Raw genomic sequence first — 18,877 nt, 5'->3', positions numbered from 1 at the left:
TATCTCATTAATTTTTTTCCGGAGGCACTTACAACCCGCGAATGGTAACAGTATGCGAGACGTGTCGACTACCTGTATATATACGCACGTGTAGATGTAGATTGTTGAACAACACGAATAAACTGGTTTCATTTCGCAATGATATCAGAACTAGATCGCGAAAGGACGTCGTTTGACTTTCCATTGTGTTTTAATGTGAGATGTTTCGGTATATGCATTTTGCACGCTCGCGTGTTTACTATGACACCTCCTCGTACGTCGCAGATTAGATAACCCTGCACGGTCGTAACAGCGTTATAAGTGTTCTATCATCGATCAAACCGCATACACGGAACACTACTGTTGGATTTATTGCTGTCTGTCAGCGTACAGCGGACTGACACAATTCGAGATCGAAAATAACACTAGAAGCAACTCATTTACAAGCATTTAAACTTTACCGTTTAGAAAAACGTTGCTAATTTTAACTGGACGAAAAAACCAGCAACTGCATTTTTACGGAAATCGTATCGCCGTATTGCCGTCTCTACTAACGTCAAAAACTAGGCATGAAAAAAATAATGCATCATCCGATACTAGTAGCGTCAAGAGTAGAACCCGTCCAGTGATTTGTACCGGACAATGAGAGGATTTCTACCTATAATATAATCGCAGCTCAACTGTCAAGTGTCAAAGATCATCAAATGCTTACAAGTGATTGTACAATGAAAGTTGTGTTTGTATTTGTCAAGCAAACAACAAAGCCTGTTCGTCATAGAAATAGCGGGCTGACGGTTTGTCAGATCGACAATCGCCAATCGGTCTTTCAAACGCCGTAAGAAATTCCACCGAAATTTCTACAATTCACTTTGCAGTCTAACACAGGTATAGAGCATGGAGCGTCGCTATGTAGGTAGAAAATTTCTGACCCATGAGTGGTGAAATCTACGCCTATTACGTACTTTTTCTTTTATACGGATCACCGGCGGGCTGTCAGTTGCCAAAACTTGATTGACAGACCGAGAAACTACGTAAGAATATGAATCGGAAATGTAACATCACACGTAATGTCTTAAATTGGACACGTACGCATATTATATGTCCGATTAGACCCACTAAGAAGTTGACAGATTAAAGGTGTACATAGTTTTAATAAAGTTGAACCGGACGTTCGTATCGCGTACAGTTTTTTCGTCAACATCTGGAACAATTCTTGTAAATCGCTCAAGTCTGACTGTTTTCAAAATCCATACATACGGTAATTTTTGATTGTTCTTTAAATTCATGGAGTACCCGAGAATATAAAATAAATGTTTAACCGAGATAAAGGTTGAGGAATCGTACGGTTTTACGTATATGTACCATTTTCTCCAACATTACCCACGCGGTAATTTCGAACTGTTAAAATTCCGAACTGAGAACATATCCGCCGGAAGACAAAAAGGCTCGTGCAACTTCGTGCGCGCGGGTTACAATTAAGACTCTGTCGCTCTCTGCAGCTGTGTATCGTGTAAGGCGGTATTTTCCTACGGGATTTCATACCATTGGCAGGTGTTGAGCGATAAAAAAGCAGCGTTACAATTAACCAAGATGCAGAGGTGGAATATCGTTCTCTACCGTTTGCGGTGTTAAAGTTCTTGTGCATATCTTCGTATACCGACTCTAAAATATCAGCTTCCACCAACCAACACACGTCCGTATAGTGCCAAGAATCACATATACATGTTACGCGGATGAATAACGTGGGAACGCGAGGAGAGCAAATTATGAAAGTACTAATTGCCAGATTTAGTTAATTTATGCAGGCTATTATTCATCAGTTGAATTCACAGTAAAACTCCTCGTTTTCTGGTCGTACCTTACCTGCAGAGTCTCGCGATCAAAGTGGAATTGACGTACTATAGGATCAATAAAATCTGATGGATAATAAAATTTTGAAGTTTCTCTCGAATTTTTTTCAGCGACATCAAGACAATTTACAGACAACCTTTCATGTTTTATCGACTGCGAATTGACGATCTAACGGACATTTGTGATCTTACGGTTGTGATACGGTCAGCTGCAGGTTTCGCATACGTATTTTTTCGTATTTTTCAAATAAGTGGGCCCAATTTTTTCAAGCAATCGGTCGAACATGACTCGACTAGTGTGCTATTTGGGGTGTTTAGCATTTTTGCGTGTTTGAGTGGTTCGAGCGTACAAATTCTCCAATCAAATCTGAAATTTCGTCACTTCTCTTGCAATGAGACGATGCCACAAGCGACATAGCTCAATCTCTTTGGATTGGATATCAAAATCAGTCTATTCCGTGGACTGATGAAAAATCGTTTACATGATAACGTCATCGCTGAAATTTGACATAAATAAATAAACCATTCATGTACGGTTAAAAGTTTCAAGTGGTACGATAGGATACCTGATAGGTATCATAAAAAAAAGTTAACTCATATTTGAAAAACTATTGTGATATAGTTTCTGTATTTATAACACTAAAAATATAATTTCGAAGCTACGGGCAGCTTGAAAGATGCCGTAAACGTCAAAAGATACCGACTATCTCAAAAACATTAGCTCTATGACTTATACCATCGTTTCATACAACAGAAGAGATAAAATTTCAGAATGAGGTCGATACACCGGTGATAAAAAACTTGAAATTTTACCCCAAGCACTCGTTCAGCAATAATACTTGCAGTATTACCGGTACTTTGCAATTTGTGGAAGATTATTTTCAGAATGGTCTGATTTTATACTCGGGATTATCCTTCATGCTCTTTGCCGTTAGGTAACAAGCTGAAGATGATATCGCTATCCCCAATCCGCACCATCAGTAATTCTAATCACGGGAAAATGAAACCAATCAAACCTCTCTTAGTCTCTTTTCTGTGAGCTCTAGGGCTCGAACTCTCATTACTTGTTATTTCCTGCTGTAGTTATTACCATTGCAATTGGCCACAGTAACGAGAACACAAGGCACGCACCGATTATCCTTAAGGCGTGGACTGACTTGAGCACTTTTGTGCACACAAACAAGTTGAGCGTTACTTTCTGTCACTCTTGAAAATTCTACTTCGCGCACGCCGAAATGCGCGACAAGCTTTTGTGGTGAAATAATCTACCGGTGATTTTGATAGCCAGCTGGGTACGAAATACAAAAAAAAAAAAAACTAGACTTAAATTTTCAACATATTTCTTTCGTTAAAATCTGTATATCTTTCTTCATTTGTAGTATATTTTTTAAAAAATACTTCAATATTCTGGATCTTTGCATCAATCTCTTTCAACGTGGCTCGAATCGTTATTGCGAATTTCTTGATTGAATTGTACCGATTACTGAATTTTATCTTTTTCTGATGGCGTAATTTTTTTCGGCAAGTTTTGAAATTCGGTCCGATTCGTTGTCGAAACGTTGAAGTTATTTTCTAGAAAATTTATCAATTTTTCTCAGGACCTACACATATTCGAACTTTACCCGTAGCTATGTTCCTTCTTGTCGATCACATAGTCTTCATGAATCCAATTGATTCATTGAAACGTAGACTTGGCTCTTACAGATCTGGTGAATTAAGTTTGTTCAATTTGGTAAAGCGGTTCCAAAAGCTCAATGCCGGGAGAAAAAATTAAAACATAGAAAATGATATGGATTCACTATGGAAATAATCTAGTTTTAAACACAACCAGTTTCGGAGGAAATTAATCTTGACTTCCCCGAATGTGCGATGTACAACATTCTCATAATCGTATAAACAAAATTCAACCGTAATATTTTTGAAGACGAAAACGGATACTTAAGGCAACTGACATATTCTTTTTAGCATTATTATTACTATTATTTTTAATGCATATTGTCACTTCTTATTTACTAGTATACCATACTATCTGAACATATAGGTATGTAATGTACAATACAACAGATTTATGCTTGTTACAGGACAAATTCACGACATGTGATTTATAAGTTGAATAGTTGATTATATTTGGTAAAACATTTACAAGGTAGTAAGAGGTTTTTTTAAATTCATTTTGTAGGTTTTTTTTCTCCATTCAACGTTTTTGTTACATTTACAGGCAAGGCATCGTCAAAGACCGTACCAACTTTATAATAATAATAATTATAATATTACAATATTAATATTTATATAACGTACCATCGAATTATCATTACCATTATTATTATTTCTCAGGAACGAATACATTTTTTTTTTTTTTTTTTTACTCTTTTCAATTATCAACGTTTATTTTTATTCATTTACCTTTATCCTTATTTTATTTTCATTATTAATATACATCAATTCGCAAGTATTATATTCATATACTCAAATACCATGAGGAGCGGTAGGAGAAAATTGAAATGAACAGAAAATATATAAATAATTTCACTTGCAAAGAAATCGGTCGGATTGCACCGAAATCTTTAGTTGCCGCCGAGTCCGTACAAACGTCGTGCAATTCTATATCATATTTCTTTTATGCTTAATTAAGTGTATGTTACTAGTCGAGGCTGTTGGTAAACTTGATGAAAAGCATTATAGTTATTAGGTAGAATGTACTTCTTTCGCGTTTTTTTTTTTTTTTTTATTTTTTTTATTTTTTGTTTTTGTATTTTATATTATTTTTTTTATCATTATTATTAGGTATCATTGTGTATACTTATGTTACAATTCTCATCGGATGGTAAGAAAAGTGTCAGCAATCCAGAGTGGACTTTGAATTTCATAATTTTTTCCAATTCCCATCGCTCTTCTTTATATTTTCATTCATTATAATAGCGTAGCATGCACATTTAACAATATTTACTTTTGGATTAGCACTTCTTTTTCCATTGAAATCTCAATGTACGACGGATCTCATTTAATCGAAGGTATATGACTTGTGGAACATAATAATAATAACAGCAATAATTATAACGATAATAACGCTAATAATTAAAACAATTAAAATAGTAATAATAATAATAATAATAATAATAATAATACAAGTAATTATTTCCACAAATAAAACAAAATTCATCAGCCCAGACATGAGAAACTAACATCGTTCAGGGGAATTCAAAGCCCATCTCTATCTGTGTTGTGCTTTTAAGCAAGCCAATCAATAACAATATGAAGATGTAGGTATTCGTAATGTAGAATAAAAATTGAATTTTAGAGCGTATGATCCATTCTTTATAGTCGGTCCGAATCTTGCGTACCAAAGAGATTTAGCTGTGCAGGGTGTATTACTTATTACGTGTCAAGATTGGCGATTAGACAGTGCTTATGAAATTTCTTAATGATCGATCACTGAAAGTTGATGGAATTGCATGTCGAGTGTGGTATATTTTTTTGTAATTGATTATCGAAAAGAAATACGTACAAATATTAAATCGATACTGTCTGTTTCTCAATTAGGTGAGAGCAGAGTTCATAGTTTTTGAACGAAAAGGTGAAAAGAAAAACAATAATAATAACAGAGCGTCTGAACAGAATCAAAGTTAATTTTCGAAATATTTTGGAAATCTCATCGCTTCTTTCCAAAGATGGAATGTGGTATGTCCTCTGTGGCGAAAATTTATAATCAAATATGTATGTGTATATTTATATATTTTTTCATTCAGTAAGCAACATATATTTGATAGAAATATATATATATATATATATACATGCGTACGTACGCATGTATGTATACTTTAAGACATAATCTATTTACAAAAAAAGTCAGTATATCATAAAACTAATATGCAAATTTTATGGAAAAAAAAATAATAATTGCAGTGTGGGTCGATGTTTTTTTTTTTACATTAAGTGTCGGTGCGATGGTGTTTATAATTTATTTATATATTTTTTTTTTCTCTTCCAATCTTCCCAGACCGTTCGTTTATGTAATTATATTTTTTACTCGGTTTCAGAGCACCATTCATCATCCTTAATATGTTCGGGGTGAAAAAAAATCCAAAGATAAAAAACTCAGCTGTAAAGACGTACGTATTATATAATATTATAGGTATGTATAACATCGAAGTGTGTAAAAGAAGAAAGTCGGCGAATACTAAGAGATTCAAAGAAGCTGTAATGGGACAATTGACGATCAAGTCTATATAATTATTATTCTTTGGTAACTTGGTGATGCTACATTGAAGACTCTACACAATCCGGTCATGACGAAACATTTCCACTGTTTTCATTTACTCTTAGACACACGTATTATATAATCTTTTATTCTCATCTGTGCGACTTCTCACTCATATTTATTTTGGTTTACAATGGAGCGTTTCGTCGAGTAAGGAAACCGTTTTTTTTACACATCGTGGCACTACAAAATCTACATAATAATCATAGTGTTAATGATAATAAAAATAATAATAATAATAATAATAATAATAATAATAATCGTAATCTTTATCTTATTGTTAGCTATATTCTATGTACAATGTGACTCGGAAACATTGCAGTTAATTTCATCTCATAGATTACCGAATTTCAGCCAGCCTGTCTAACATGTACTTGAATGTTCGTCTTTTCTTTTTTCTCTTCTCTTGTCTTTGTTTTTCTGTTGCGGTGAGCCCATATACATATGAATATACTTGGGTTGTCGGATTGCGTACATCCTCGTTTAAAACGTTTCCCGTTCGAGAGAAGGTCAGAATCTGGCAACCAAAGCTTACATACATACATGCATATATACATATAATATACATAATGCTATCATATATTTTCTTTCTTGTATTTATATGTATGCAATTCATATACATATGCATGTATAGCTCAAATACAGAATTCGTACGCCCGTCGCTTCGAACGAAGATTCATATTCCTTCGACTTCGCTGTACCTTTCACTTCGCTCTCAATCTTTTTTTCTCGACAAATATGTGCACTTACGCTAGTATATATCTCAATTAAAAACAATTTCGTAGTAATCGGAAATTTCTTAATAAACGAATGAAATGACGATAGTTACAATTTTCGCCGCGCGATCTTAATCTTTTTTCTCAAATACGTATCGTGTGAAACACATTTCCTCGGATTTCACGTTGCACCGCGCGCAAATAAATTCAGACACGTTACTTTCATTCAGTAAATAAACCTTTACATTCGATAATTCGTTATTTCACCATTTCTACAGTTAATCTATTATTATAGTTCCTTAGAATCGTTTTGAAAAATACTAGTACTTTCGAACATTAATAATTTTGTATGATTCGCCTCACTCTCTCGTTTTTTTCTTTCTTACATTCTTACACTCTCTCGTTTCTCTCTTACTCTACCTCTCTTTCATTCGACCTCTTTTTCACGTTTTCCTTCTTAACTTATTAATTAAGTAAATATTCATAATTCCTCTTTATATACACCCTGTTTTGATAGTTTTCTTAATCAATCGCTAATAATATTGAAAATAATGATATTAATAATAATAATAATAATAATAATAATAATAATAATAATAATAATAATAATAGCAATAATAATGATAGTAATTCTTATGATTTCATACTAATATATTCTTCGATAATATCATTTGCAATATTATATAATATAATAATTTCTACCTTATGCGCGGAACTCTTTTATTTAATTTTAGTAAATTATCATATACATGACATATATAATTGTCCTTAGTATGCTAATCTATATTACGCTTGTAAACAAATTTACAACAATTTTATAATAGTAATATAATTATTACAATAATAATAGTTGCAATAATAATATCGATAATAAAAAAAATAATAATAATAATGAATTAATTCTCGATGCAGGTAGATAGATTCAATTTGGGGGGGAACGAGGATCTAGGCATTTCTTTCCTCAAATATTTTCACCAATCACGTACAGCGAGTTATACGGTAATAAGAGAAAAACTTTACCATCGTAAAATGAAAAATTGTTATAGAATATACAACCCAGTTGCACAAAATTACACAACCGTTTTGCAGAGGCGGTAATATTTACAACCGTTCAACTCATCGGCAGTTCTTTATGTTCCTCTATTTCTTTTGTTTTTTTTCCCCCCGCCAGCTTGCCTTACCACTCCCTTTCATCTTGGTTCATAAATAAACAGCCAAATGTAAATGAATGTATATAAGAACTAAAATGTCCCATCACTGTGTCTTGCGATTAACGAAGATCGATAAAAACCCTTATTTGCGAAAGAATACTCTTGTTGCCATGAAAGTGAAATGAATTCCTTGACGAGCGCCTTTTATCACCGGCCCGTTATCTACCCCTTTCTTTGTCGAAATAAAACTAACAGGTTTTTCCCGAAGAAACAGAGCAACGTAAAGGAATAATAAAATGTTTTATTTCAACCAAGGTTCTGTAAAATCAGCCGAGATTACAAGGCTTTCTTGTTTCCGATTCGAACACCGACCGCAAAGGACCCCGCAGAACCCTTATGGGAATTGGCTCTCTGTCGAATTGGTTAAAATTTTAGTATATTGTACTACATACCCTCTAGGTCAAAAGTGTCAAAACTGAGTAGTTTCCGAGATACAGGCCTCAGAAGGGTAGCGCGCGGATTTTTTGATATCTCTGTATTCCGCGATTTTGATGAATTACAAAGCTTCGAGGGAACTTGAAATAAAACAAAACACTCAAAAAACCGCACGGTCGATTCTCGAAGATAGGCAGGAAGCTGCGATTGATTCCATCAATGAACTCGTTGGTTTACTGAAAGGAGGTGCAACGTCAGATTTCGCGTGAAAAACCTGACCCTCCGACTCTTGCAATAATCGACTTGTCCTATTTTTCACACGTGTGTTTTTGAGTAATACTTTTGATTTCAAGTCCCCCTTGAAGCTTTGTAATTCGTATAAATCGTATAATCCAGAGATAACGAAAAATCCGCGCGCCCCCCTTCCGAGGCCTGTATTTTGGAAACTACTGACTTTTGACTCTTCTGCTCGAGAAAACTTTTGATCGGTAGGGTATATACTACAGAGCAATAAAATTTCAGCCAATTCCCGTAAGGATTCTATGGGGTTCCTTATTGCTGGTTACCCGTACTCTCAAGTTCCAAATTAGTAGCATCGTTTTATTCACTTTCGATCCCACTCGCCCTCTCTTTCTTGCCAGATTTCCTTTACGGTTTCAGCGGCGTAGCATTACGCATATACTTGTCCGAAAAAATTAATTGCCACCAAATGGGTTAAAGTAAAAGAATATACAAAAAAAAAAAAAAAAGAGTATCCCGAGGAATTCTCGTGGTCGCATGTACCGTGTTTAGCCACTAATCGCGCTCATCGTGTCTGTGCTGCATAGCGGTCCGTCTTGACGTAATACAACGTAATTTCAGGGATGCTCCGGTAGCAAACCTAGCTGTCGCATTGACGCTACGTGAATGATGTAGTTCTAGGGCTGCTGGAGTAACAGTTGTTCTAATTCGTCCGCAGATCTCAGGAGGAACGCTGCCGATTCTCGATATCCTGTTATCAGCTGTCTCACTGCGGTCATTTCCGTAGCGTTCAGTTTGTGGCTAAGCAATGGTTTGGTATTCTTCATACTCAAGTCTGTTGGTCCTAAAATAGAAAAGACTTGAATTAAAATCGAATGCCAAGTGGAAGGCGTGGGTGAATTTACTGGCATGCAAGAAAGCTTATTCACAGTGGGAGGTCGTACATACAGGTACTTGTGACATTATGGTCTAGTAGATCTTCACCAATATTCAAAAATGTGAATTCAAAGAAATCAGAACACCGAAATCATCGATTCATGTAGTGATTTTGGCCTGAATAATGTTTCGGCTTCGAGCTGGGGTTTTAAAACTTGACAGAGAAAACGTTAAATTTTAATCTCACGAGAAATCCAATAAGGTTAAACAAAAGTTAGCGAAAACGAAAGAAAATTTTTTCAGTTTCAGTTTTAGTTATCGAGTTTGATGATTTTCAGGGCAAACCACATGATATTTTGAGCCATCCTCAATAATTCAAAATTGAATTCGACAAAAAGATGAATTGACAAATATTTTCCTCGTGTATTACTCGAGATTAAACTCAGTCGTAAGCATCAATTTAAAAATGAACAGTGAAGTAGACATTTTGAAAAACAGCCCACTGTAGAGGTAAAAAAATATGTAAGTACATGTGTTGTGTTTTAGACTTCTTTAAATAAAATCTCTCGCCGTTCTTCTTCACAGTTCCCGAATCATACATATGATACAAAATCGACTGTAGAAAATGTTGCTTACGATAAAATCCTTCCTCAATAATATCGGGACACAAAATTATTTACCATGACTAAATACTGTACACAAGCGGAAATATTATTGGCAAAGACATTTGCCATAATCTAGTGATAAGCTGGGTTATCATTTCGACTTACGTTACAACAAACTTGCGTTAATTTGTACAATCGGAATGAAATTTGCGCTGTGAAAAGTAACTGTAACTGCCCAATCGTTTTACTTTGTGTTTTATTTTTTTTTCTTTGTTTTTCAATATAGTTAATAATTCCAACTTCATGTTTTGTTTTCTACTGCAATCTCTTTCAAGTTTCAGTTGGAAATGCGATTCCTATAGGGTGTTGATATAAGTCGAGATAGCAAAGTGGGATTGTGAGTGAAGAAATACGTGTAGTTTGTATGAAATAAGCTTTGTTCTCTTATACAAAAAAAAAACACCAATAACGATTATTACTTGGTGTACCGTTGCTGAGGAGCCCCGAGGTGAAGCTCTGAGTGGGATAAAGGCCCGCCGAAAGGGTTGGTGGAACTGTCGTTGGGCCAGTACGTTGGAAGGCCTGAGTGAAATTAGGCCTGTACATTGCCGTCGGTGCACCTCCACTCGCGACTCCGTTCACCACCGACGAACTGACTATTGTTGCTTGGCTGAAAATCATTTAAATTATACTTATCGCACGCCGGCATGATAAAAATAATTGAGTCGTTCAACTGTAAAAAAGTATCAAACTAAACAAACATATCCGACGTTGCAATGATCAGCAAATGTAGTATTGCCAACTTTAATCGCACTAAACAGTTGTTGTAATAATAACTGTGATTCTGAGAAAACTGATTTTTTCGACGAGTCGGTTACGTTGGCAATGAAGAATGAGCTCGCAGCGCCATTATCGGCCTGCCGTGAAGCAGACTCAATCTTTCGAAAACGTAACATGTAGACAATCCATGACCGTCGAATCTGACCCAAAAATGAAAAATTAATGGCCATGGATTACGTGACGTTTACAAAGATTGAACCTGTTTCGCGGTCAACCGGCGCTGAGGCTGCGGGCTGATTCTTCATTGCCAACGTAACCGAATCGTCGGAGAAATTAGCCAACTCAGAATCACTGCGGCCAGGTGTACTCGAATTTTCTAAAAACCGTAACGAATGAAATTGACTGTCCTCAATGCTTATAGCCAGTGAATTTAAAGAAAAAATGGAAAAAAACTTTACCGATTCCGGACTTACCTCATGAGGCCCTTGTTTTCCGGGGGATTGAGGAGCTTCGACGCGGGTGTGAGAGACAAGGGTGTCGACGCGGTGCTGTTTGGCAGGTTGGCTAGACTGGTGAGCGGCGCCAAGGATGTCAACGGTGCCGGCGGCGTGTCTTCTCGTTTACCGGGTAGCGACTTGACCGGCGTGCTCGAGAAATGGTCCAGACTGGCACGGACGTCGGTTTGCTAGAACGCACGCGATTGTGAGTTAAAAGGTCACTCTTACAGGCTGTGTGTGGAGAGATGTAATAATGAGGCGACGGGTATGAAGTGGCTTCTCAGAAGGACCATCCGTAGACCCCAAATTGGTAGACCATTCACGTCTTGTAAATATTCGACAGTGAGCAATAATCCGGTACGAAGAGGTGGAGGGTGGGCGGTTAAGCGTTGCAGCATATGGATCCGAGGGCAGATAATTTAGACCTTGGAACAATTCTTGCCTGGATCAAGACTTAAAGAAGAAGAAGTAACCGTTTAAAATAAATCTGCTACAATGATATTTGCACCAATGACAGTGAACAGCCACGAAACAAAATCCGTAGCATCTAACAGAAATGAATCGAATCGAGTTTGAACAGTACAAGCTATAATATTAAAAATTTCAGAAAAGATTTTATAATTAAAATTTTCGAAACGCTCGTACTCTGACAGTTTTGATCAGATATCAATAATTTTAATAATACAAAAAAAAAAAAAAAAAACCAGAGTTTGATCGTTTCGAACGTTCCGATTGTAGAAGCTTTTCCCAAATTGTTGACATTTTAGTTTGTTTTATTCTAAATTTCTCAAAATTTCTCAGACTCATTTCTATTACATACCTAGTACGGATGTGGTTTCATCCGATGTTATCATAATCGGCGCAAACAACAGCGCTGGAGATTGTCACGGGTTTTTCCCTTTCCCAAACTTTTGATCCATACGGGGTCTCTGATTTATCCGTAACACGTAGAACATACTGTACATACATATGTGTATGTTTCAATTTATATATACAAGATCCCCTAAGTCGATCTACTCGAGTCACACGAACGCCTCGTATTTTTCAACAATCCGGACAAGAAAAAACGTCACTAGGAATGCGCAATCAGTTATCTGCATTCGCCGATAATAAACGCGTTTACGTTGCTCGCACTTTTTGTGTCAATTTAAATTAGCGTTTTTCCTGCATCCGGACGCCCGCGCCGCCGCCAACGCCTCCGCGTGCGGCGATGATGCACGACTTTAAAATAAGGTAACAGGATATAACACCGGAAAGGGAGAATTCCTCCTTGTGCGTAGGTGTATTGTGTGAATTTGGATGAAGCACGTGCCTGCGTTGGGTATGTGTATGAATAACTGATTTCACATGCAAGTAAGTGAGCGGGAGTCAGAGAGAGAGAGAGAGAGAGAGAGAGAGAGAGAGAGAGAGAGAGAGAGAGAGAGAGAGAGAGAGAGAGAGAGAGAGAGAGAGAGAGAGAGAGAGAGAGAGAGAGTGAGTGACGGGGGAGAGAAAGAAAGAGGTACCTGTTGAATCTGCGCGTGTTCATAGACCTGCTTGTGAATGACTCTGAGGTTCTTCTTTCTCATCTTGGGATTCTTCGGAAAAACCTTCGAAAAACTTTTCCCTAACCCGGGAATGTAGATATAACAATCACTTGTCGATTCATGGAAAAATTCGGAACCCTTCTACCGCTCGTTGTTATAACCGGGAACCCGAATGTTGCAGCTTAATTTATCGTCTCACGGATAGATTTTTCGAGGTTCGCGTACGGGAGTGGCGCCTCGAACAGGAGGAGAAGGAGAATTGCATCGTCGACTTAGGCGCTGCAGCACGCGGTGGCAGGGATGAGGGTGACGAGGAGAAGCGCGTAGAGCGGCTCAAGTTTGCCTGTGTCGTTTTGTTGTTTCTTTTTTTTTTTTGTTTCTTTTTCTCCTTGTTTAATTATTTCTTTCTCGAGTTCTTTCCCTCTTTTTCCTCGTTCGTTTTTTTTTTTAATTTGTTTATTTATTATTAGGTTTTATTTCATATTTTAGTTTAATTTTATTTTTTTTTTTTTTATATTCTTTTCTTGTATCTTACACAGCGCATCACCGCCGTCGCGTTGCCAGATGTGTATATTATAACCGTGTACAGCCGAAGCGTGAGTAAGACTATCGAGAATTCAGAGCAAACGTGGGTGAGGGGAGAGAGGGAGGGAGGGAGGGATATACGAAAGGGGAGGAGAGGGATAAAATCTTGGAGCGGATGCAAGGAGGTGTTTTTATGAAAGGCAGCCAGTGTGTGTTGACGTCAATTATATAGGTGCCACGGGAGAGATAGCCGGCACTGCTTCTGCCGCTGCTGCCTTCGACTGCGTAGACGAGTTAAAACGGAGATCTTTTTAATGGGTTACGTTTGGGTCAAAGTGGGGTTATCTTCCTATTTCAGAGGGATTTTCAAAGTAGATAAAACTCGACTCCCCGCATCTAGGATGAAACGACGAATAATAAGAATTGGGGGATAAACACGAGGACGTTAACACAGTGTTGCAAAACTCAACGAAGTACGGAATACGACGCCTGCCCAAATCGCAATGTTTTCACACCACTTTGTATAACACAGATCGTTGGAATTTTTTACAATCACTCGCAAGCGGTTACTCGAGAAATACGGTCCAGTGTGTAATATATATATATATAATATGAAAGACGCGCGTGTCACTCGAACGACGAGATACGTTTGGCGTGCATTTACCACACGAATAGAGTCGGAGGCCTCGCTCTGAAATCCCCGTTTCGTGTGGACGCAGCTTTACGGTGGGAGAGGTGCGCGACCCCGGGTTATCACAGCCTCCGTACCTATCAATCCTAGCTTACTTCTCGCGCCGCTTTTATTACACTTTGGAGTTCTACTTATATGAGACGACTTTTTAAACACTCTCGTTTGTACTGCGACGCTCGCTACGCGTATACCTACATATTTATTTTTCGATTTTTGATTGACTTTTTTTTTTTATTCTCACGCTATTTCATTTTGTCGTCAGATTAGCTAACACGGGTCATACGCAACGCGATCGGAACGGTGGGAGTCTTCGTTTTCATACGCAATCTCAACCCTCGATGTTGAATCCTCGCAAAACGATATCTCTTTCGGTTATCTTTAAGCGCGCTCGCTTCGGTGCAACGCATGTCGCATGTATATCGGTGTACGTGTTACACATATGTACTGCAATAGGGAATGGGTACAAAGTAGTAGCAGACCGCCCAACGTGCCGCAAAATTGCCAACTACACTTCTCAATCGAAATCGTTCAGATGAATTCTATATTTCTTTCGAGAGAAGATATTACTTGAACGACTAAAGTGAAATTCTTTCATTTTTCTCCGAGTAAAAATTACAACCCGTAAGATATACGATCAGTACGTTTCTCTTAACTCCTGCATTGCCATATCGAAATTGCATGGAGGTGCTGTGATCATCTATGGACAGACTCGAGAATAACCGTTTGACAAAACAAAGGGCAGAATAATAAATGAAATTACACAGAGTTTTACAGAGAATTAAACTTCTTACATCCTGAATTTTGACCCATGGTTCACAAAGTGGCAAATTGCGGACAACCTTAGTAGAAATCTTGCAGGATGAGGGTGGGAAGGAGGACGGAGTAACAAATGATCCGCGGTCTGTGATCTGGTCGAAATCTTTAATCCAATTACCAAGCGATCCGCATTAATGAAATTGATGAGAGATGATAGTCGTGGTCGTAGAAACTCACCGTAGCTGCGGGCAGCGTAGGCATAGGTTGAGAAACTGGCTCCAATCCGACTCTCATCCGTTTAGCGTTGTCGCTTTCATTCTCGCAGGCAGTTGCCAATATCTGTTCCGCCTGTACTGAAGTCAGATGGGCTGGTGTCGGTCGAGCCTGATAATGAAACGGAAAACTAATAGAGCTGGTCGACTTTCGGGAGGATGAAGAGAACATCGCCACACTCGTAGTATCGCTTCATCGTTTACTAATATTAGTATGTGAAAAATTGTGAGATAAACCCGATAAATCGACGCCATCAACTGTTGACTTTGATTCTTCTTTTCTCGTTCTAATACCAATCTTATGATATGCACCTAGTGCCCTCTAAATCAATTGGTTACCCAATTTTTAAGTATTATTCGCAAACTGGAAAAATCTGTTTTCTTTGATCAACTGGTGATTCGGAAGCCTTCGTGAAAATAAGACACAAAACGTTTGTTTAAACATTTTGCAGTTGGCGTGCGATCTGCTTCGCGAGTTACCTTTAGATTCAGATTCGAAAACCTGTTGCGATTATAACCGATTGATTAATTTTCCAAAAATCAAACGTTCTATATCCTGAACCGACTCACGGAATTATCGCTCTCCGACTCGTTTCCACCCTCTCAGACAATTACACGCCAATTAATAACACAAACTGAGCGTGTGTCACGCTGGACCAGTCCGCGTGCCACTCGCGTATATAACGAGTCAAGTGGTCCCGACACTTGGATATTGTCCAGAATACATAGAGTGACACCTCAAGTAGCCGCGTTGCACTTGGCTAGCCATTAATCCCGCATGTTAGGAGAGAAAAAAAAAATAATGCTAATGACGACTGCGATTACGCTCATGCCAAAGGGTCGAATGCTGAACGGAAAGGTGAAGAGCAATACTGGTCACGTATAATACTCGCTGTCCGTTTCCCGCAATACAAATTTCAGACAAGAGCAAAACAAGACCGCATACTTGATTCGACTAACACGACTACTGCAGTGAGGTTCTGTAGGTAGTGTCGATTTAATTGGCACTTCCCGTACTGGATCTTTCACTTTTTTACGGCGTAAACTAGCCTAAAGAGAAATTACGAGAGTTCCGGGGATAAGAAGAGTCAAGAATACTCACGGGATCCCAGGGCGCACCCTCTCGGCCTCGTTTGTTACGCCTACAACTCTTTAGGTAGGTCCTGATCCTTTTGCGCGCCCTTTCAGCGAACTCTGGAAACTGCCTGGTGCAGCTGTCGATGATGGCCTGAATCTTCTCCTTTGGCTGTTTGGAGATCGGTACTATACGGTCCAGGTTCTCGTCGACGAATAGTCGCACGAACATCTGGAATGAGTGAAACGAGCCGGCGATGAACAAGTGGAAGTTAGCCACGGTGCTTAAGGAATTAAGAATTAAGCAGCAGGCAGGAGGGGAGGTGGAAGACAGAGGAGGTCCAGGAGGTGGGCTCGAGGGGTCTATTAAACTAATTGTAATTAATTAAGAAGCAGCCGTTACGAACGACTGCCGCAGGACGACGGGAAAGTGGCGAGGGGACGAACGGGAGAGGTACAAAGAAAGATAAGGACAGAGAAACAGAAGTACAGAGAATCCGTTCCACGGTGCATTCGTCATGACCAGCCAGACTGCCGAGATCCTCTTCCACCTGCGGAAGGCACGCCAAAATCTTGTAGATTGTGCTTCAAATTGACTCGAGACTAATCAGTTGCTCCGAATGATTAGAAGAAGTAAGCTAAATATACCAGTTTTGATCACCTTCGTCCCAGTTGTGGGCATGGTCTGATCTAGTTGTTGCCAATACGTATCGCGTACATTCTAAGGTTACGGCCACTAATGGTACACGGATTATTTGAGGTTTACTCGAATGTCCTCCAGGAAGATATATTTTCGAACGATGAAAAAATCACTCAAATCGGTGGAGCAGTTTCTAAGATTACTTCGGAAAAACGTACAAACTTTCTCTTTTTGTGATTTGATACGAGTGTAGAATTGTAGAACGTAGAAATATAAATCAGTAGAAATGTAGAAGTGTAAATAATGGCATTTGATTTTCCATTTTCAATGCCTTATTTTAACCAGCCTCAGCATGTTTGGCTCCTAACTCAGGCTGCCGGAGTTTCAGCTTCACGAGTAAAAGGCGACAGCAGCTAAAGACTTTGTGTCCTCCGGGTAGAATGGTGTCTTTATTCACCTACGGAAAGTACCGGGCACTGATGGTATTCCCTAGACTTTACTAACTACTGGATATGACGCGGTACCGAGTAGACATTGCGCGTGAACCGAACTGAAATTGTCGGTCAACATCATTTGACATCCATGCTGACGTGTTTTGACCTCGATAACTGACGACAACCGATATGACGAATATCGGACTTTATAAGGATCAAGACTGCAAAGATTTCAAATAAAAAAAAAAGTTCACGAACGTAATTTCATAACAATTTGTCAGATTTAAAATGTTGTACAAGACTCTAAATAAAATATCAAAGGTCTGTCAATGAATTCCATGTAGGAGATCGTATGACGAGATTTTATCGACTTGGAAAGATTGCGTGTGAAAATTTAACGATTTCCTCATGTTTCGAATGATTTCACACGACTTCAGCAAAGCGGTTATCTATCCCTCGGTGCAGCAATACTTTCATCAGCTGTGCGAGTGAATACTTAAGATATGTAAAATAGATGTTTTCTCATTATGTTCTCCAGTTCTGACTCACGTTGAACGCTTTGAGACGCTCCGGATCGTGATGTCTGGGGTCTAGCCTCTCGTCGCCGTCCTCGTCGTCGTCGTCCTCGTCCTCCTTGTTTCCACTGCTGCTGGTCTCGTCGTGAGCACTCCCGGTACCCTCACCCCCAGCGGGGCTCGATTCTCGGTCGCGGTCGAGGCGCGAGAGCGTCGCTGACGGCGCTGGCGGCGGCGTCTTCTTCAATCCCATCGCGTACGAGGCCCAGAGAGAGGCCATGTCCTCGCCCCCGACTCCGGCGACCGATCCGAGGCTTGGCACGGTCCCCGACCCCAACTCACCAATCTCACAGCCGCCATTTCGAGAATCTGAAATCACGCAAAAGCAGATTCCGATATCAGGATCAGGCCGTGGAAGACGGCGGGGACGATAACTAGCCGCTGGTCATGTGACTGTAAAGCAATGAGATCAGGGACTGGAAGCTTGACTCTTGGACCAATCATCGAGCACTAATTATTGCATTACAGTTTCGTTTACCCTCGGCAATGCAGTCAAGACAAGAGTCTTTAAAGTTCGTACAAGACGGTTACCATTGGCCGCTTGATTCTAGCTGGACTACCTCTCTTTTTTCCGATCGATACAATGCGGGTCCGTGATCAGGCCCTTAATTAACGAAGAAGAAACAGCTGTTCAGATCCAAAATTCGAGTCTATACCACTTCGTAGAAGTTTTGGAAGACCTATTCTGACTTGGAACTCATCAATAGTGGCGCGTCATGTTTAGTTTGAAAGAAGTTGATTACCATAGATACGTATAACTGAAAACGTCTATGCAGCTACACCAGGTATACAGTACAGATTGAAAGAGCCGAGACTATAATCCTGATAAATAGTAGCGCTTTGCTTGCATAACCTAATCGGACCTTGGATGATTCCTGGAACTCATACATCTCCTTATTATACCTTGATCGAAGCGTCGCAGTGCCGCACGTTGAGGTTACACCTTAACAATTGTGCGGGGCCAGGCGTAGCGGATATATTTATACACGTGATAATA

The 18,877-nt window shown here is 38.9% G+C and overlaps 1 protein-coding gene across 2 annotated transcripts in view; it reads right to left on the bottom strand.

The window, feature by feature from the left end:
- Window positions 1–3,930: 3,930 nt before the first annotated feature.
- The window catches only part of LOC124300101 (nucleolar protein 4-like), a 62,793-nt gene continuing 47,846 nt past the window's right edge, over window positions 3,931–18,877 (bottom strand). Inside the window, exons 4-9 of one of the 2 annotated variants that reach the window (XM_046753784.1) lie at window positions 17,855–18,189; window positions 16,260–16,463; window positions 15,123–15,269; window positions 11,364–11,575; window positions 10,590–10,780; window positions 3,931–9,473 (exon numbers count right to left, since the gene is read on the bottom strand). In XM_046753784.1, the coding sequence (XP_046609740.1) occupies window positions 9,307–9,473; window positions 10,590–10,780; window positions 11,364–11,575; window positions 15,123–15,269; window positions 16,260–16,463; window positions 17,855–18,189 (1,256 nt within the window). In that variant the 3' untranslated portion in view covers window positions 3,931–9,306. The remainder of the gene's footprint in view (window positions 9,474–10,589; window positions 10,781–11,363; window positions 11,576–15,122; window positions 15,270–16,259; window positions 16,464–17,854; window positions 18,190–18,877) is intronic. The other variant, XM_046753785.1, reaches the window with a different exon arrangement.

Source organism: Neodiprion virginianus, chromosome 3 (assembly GCF_021901495.1).
Source record: "Neodiprion virginianus isolate iyNeoVirg1 chromosome 3, iyNeoVirg1.1, whole genome shotgun sequence".
Taxonomy (NCBI): domain Eukaryota; kingdom Metazoa; phylum Arthropoda; class Insecta; order Hymenoptera; family Diprionidae; genus Neodiprion; species Neodiprion virginianus.
Note: the sequence above shows the minus strand (reverse complement) of the source record. Positions and strands in the feature narration are given on the sequence as shown.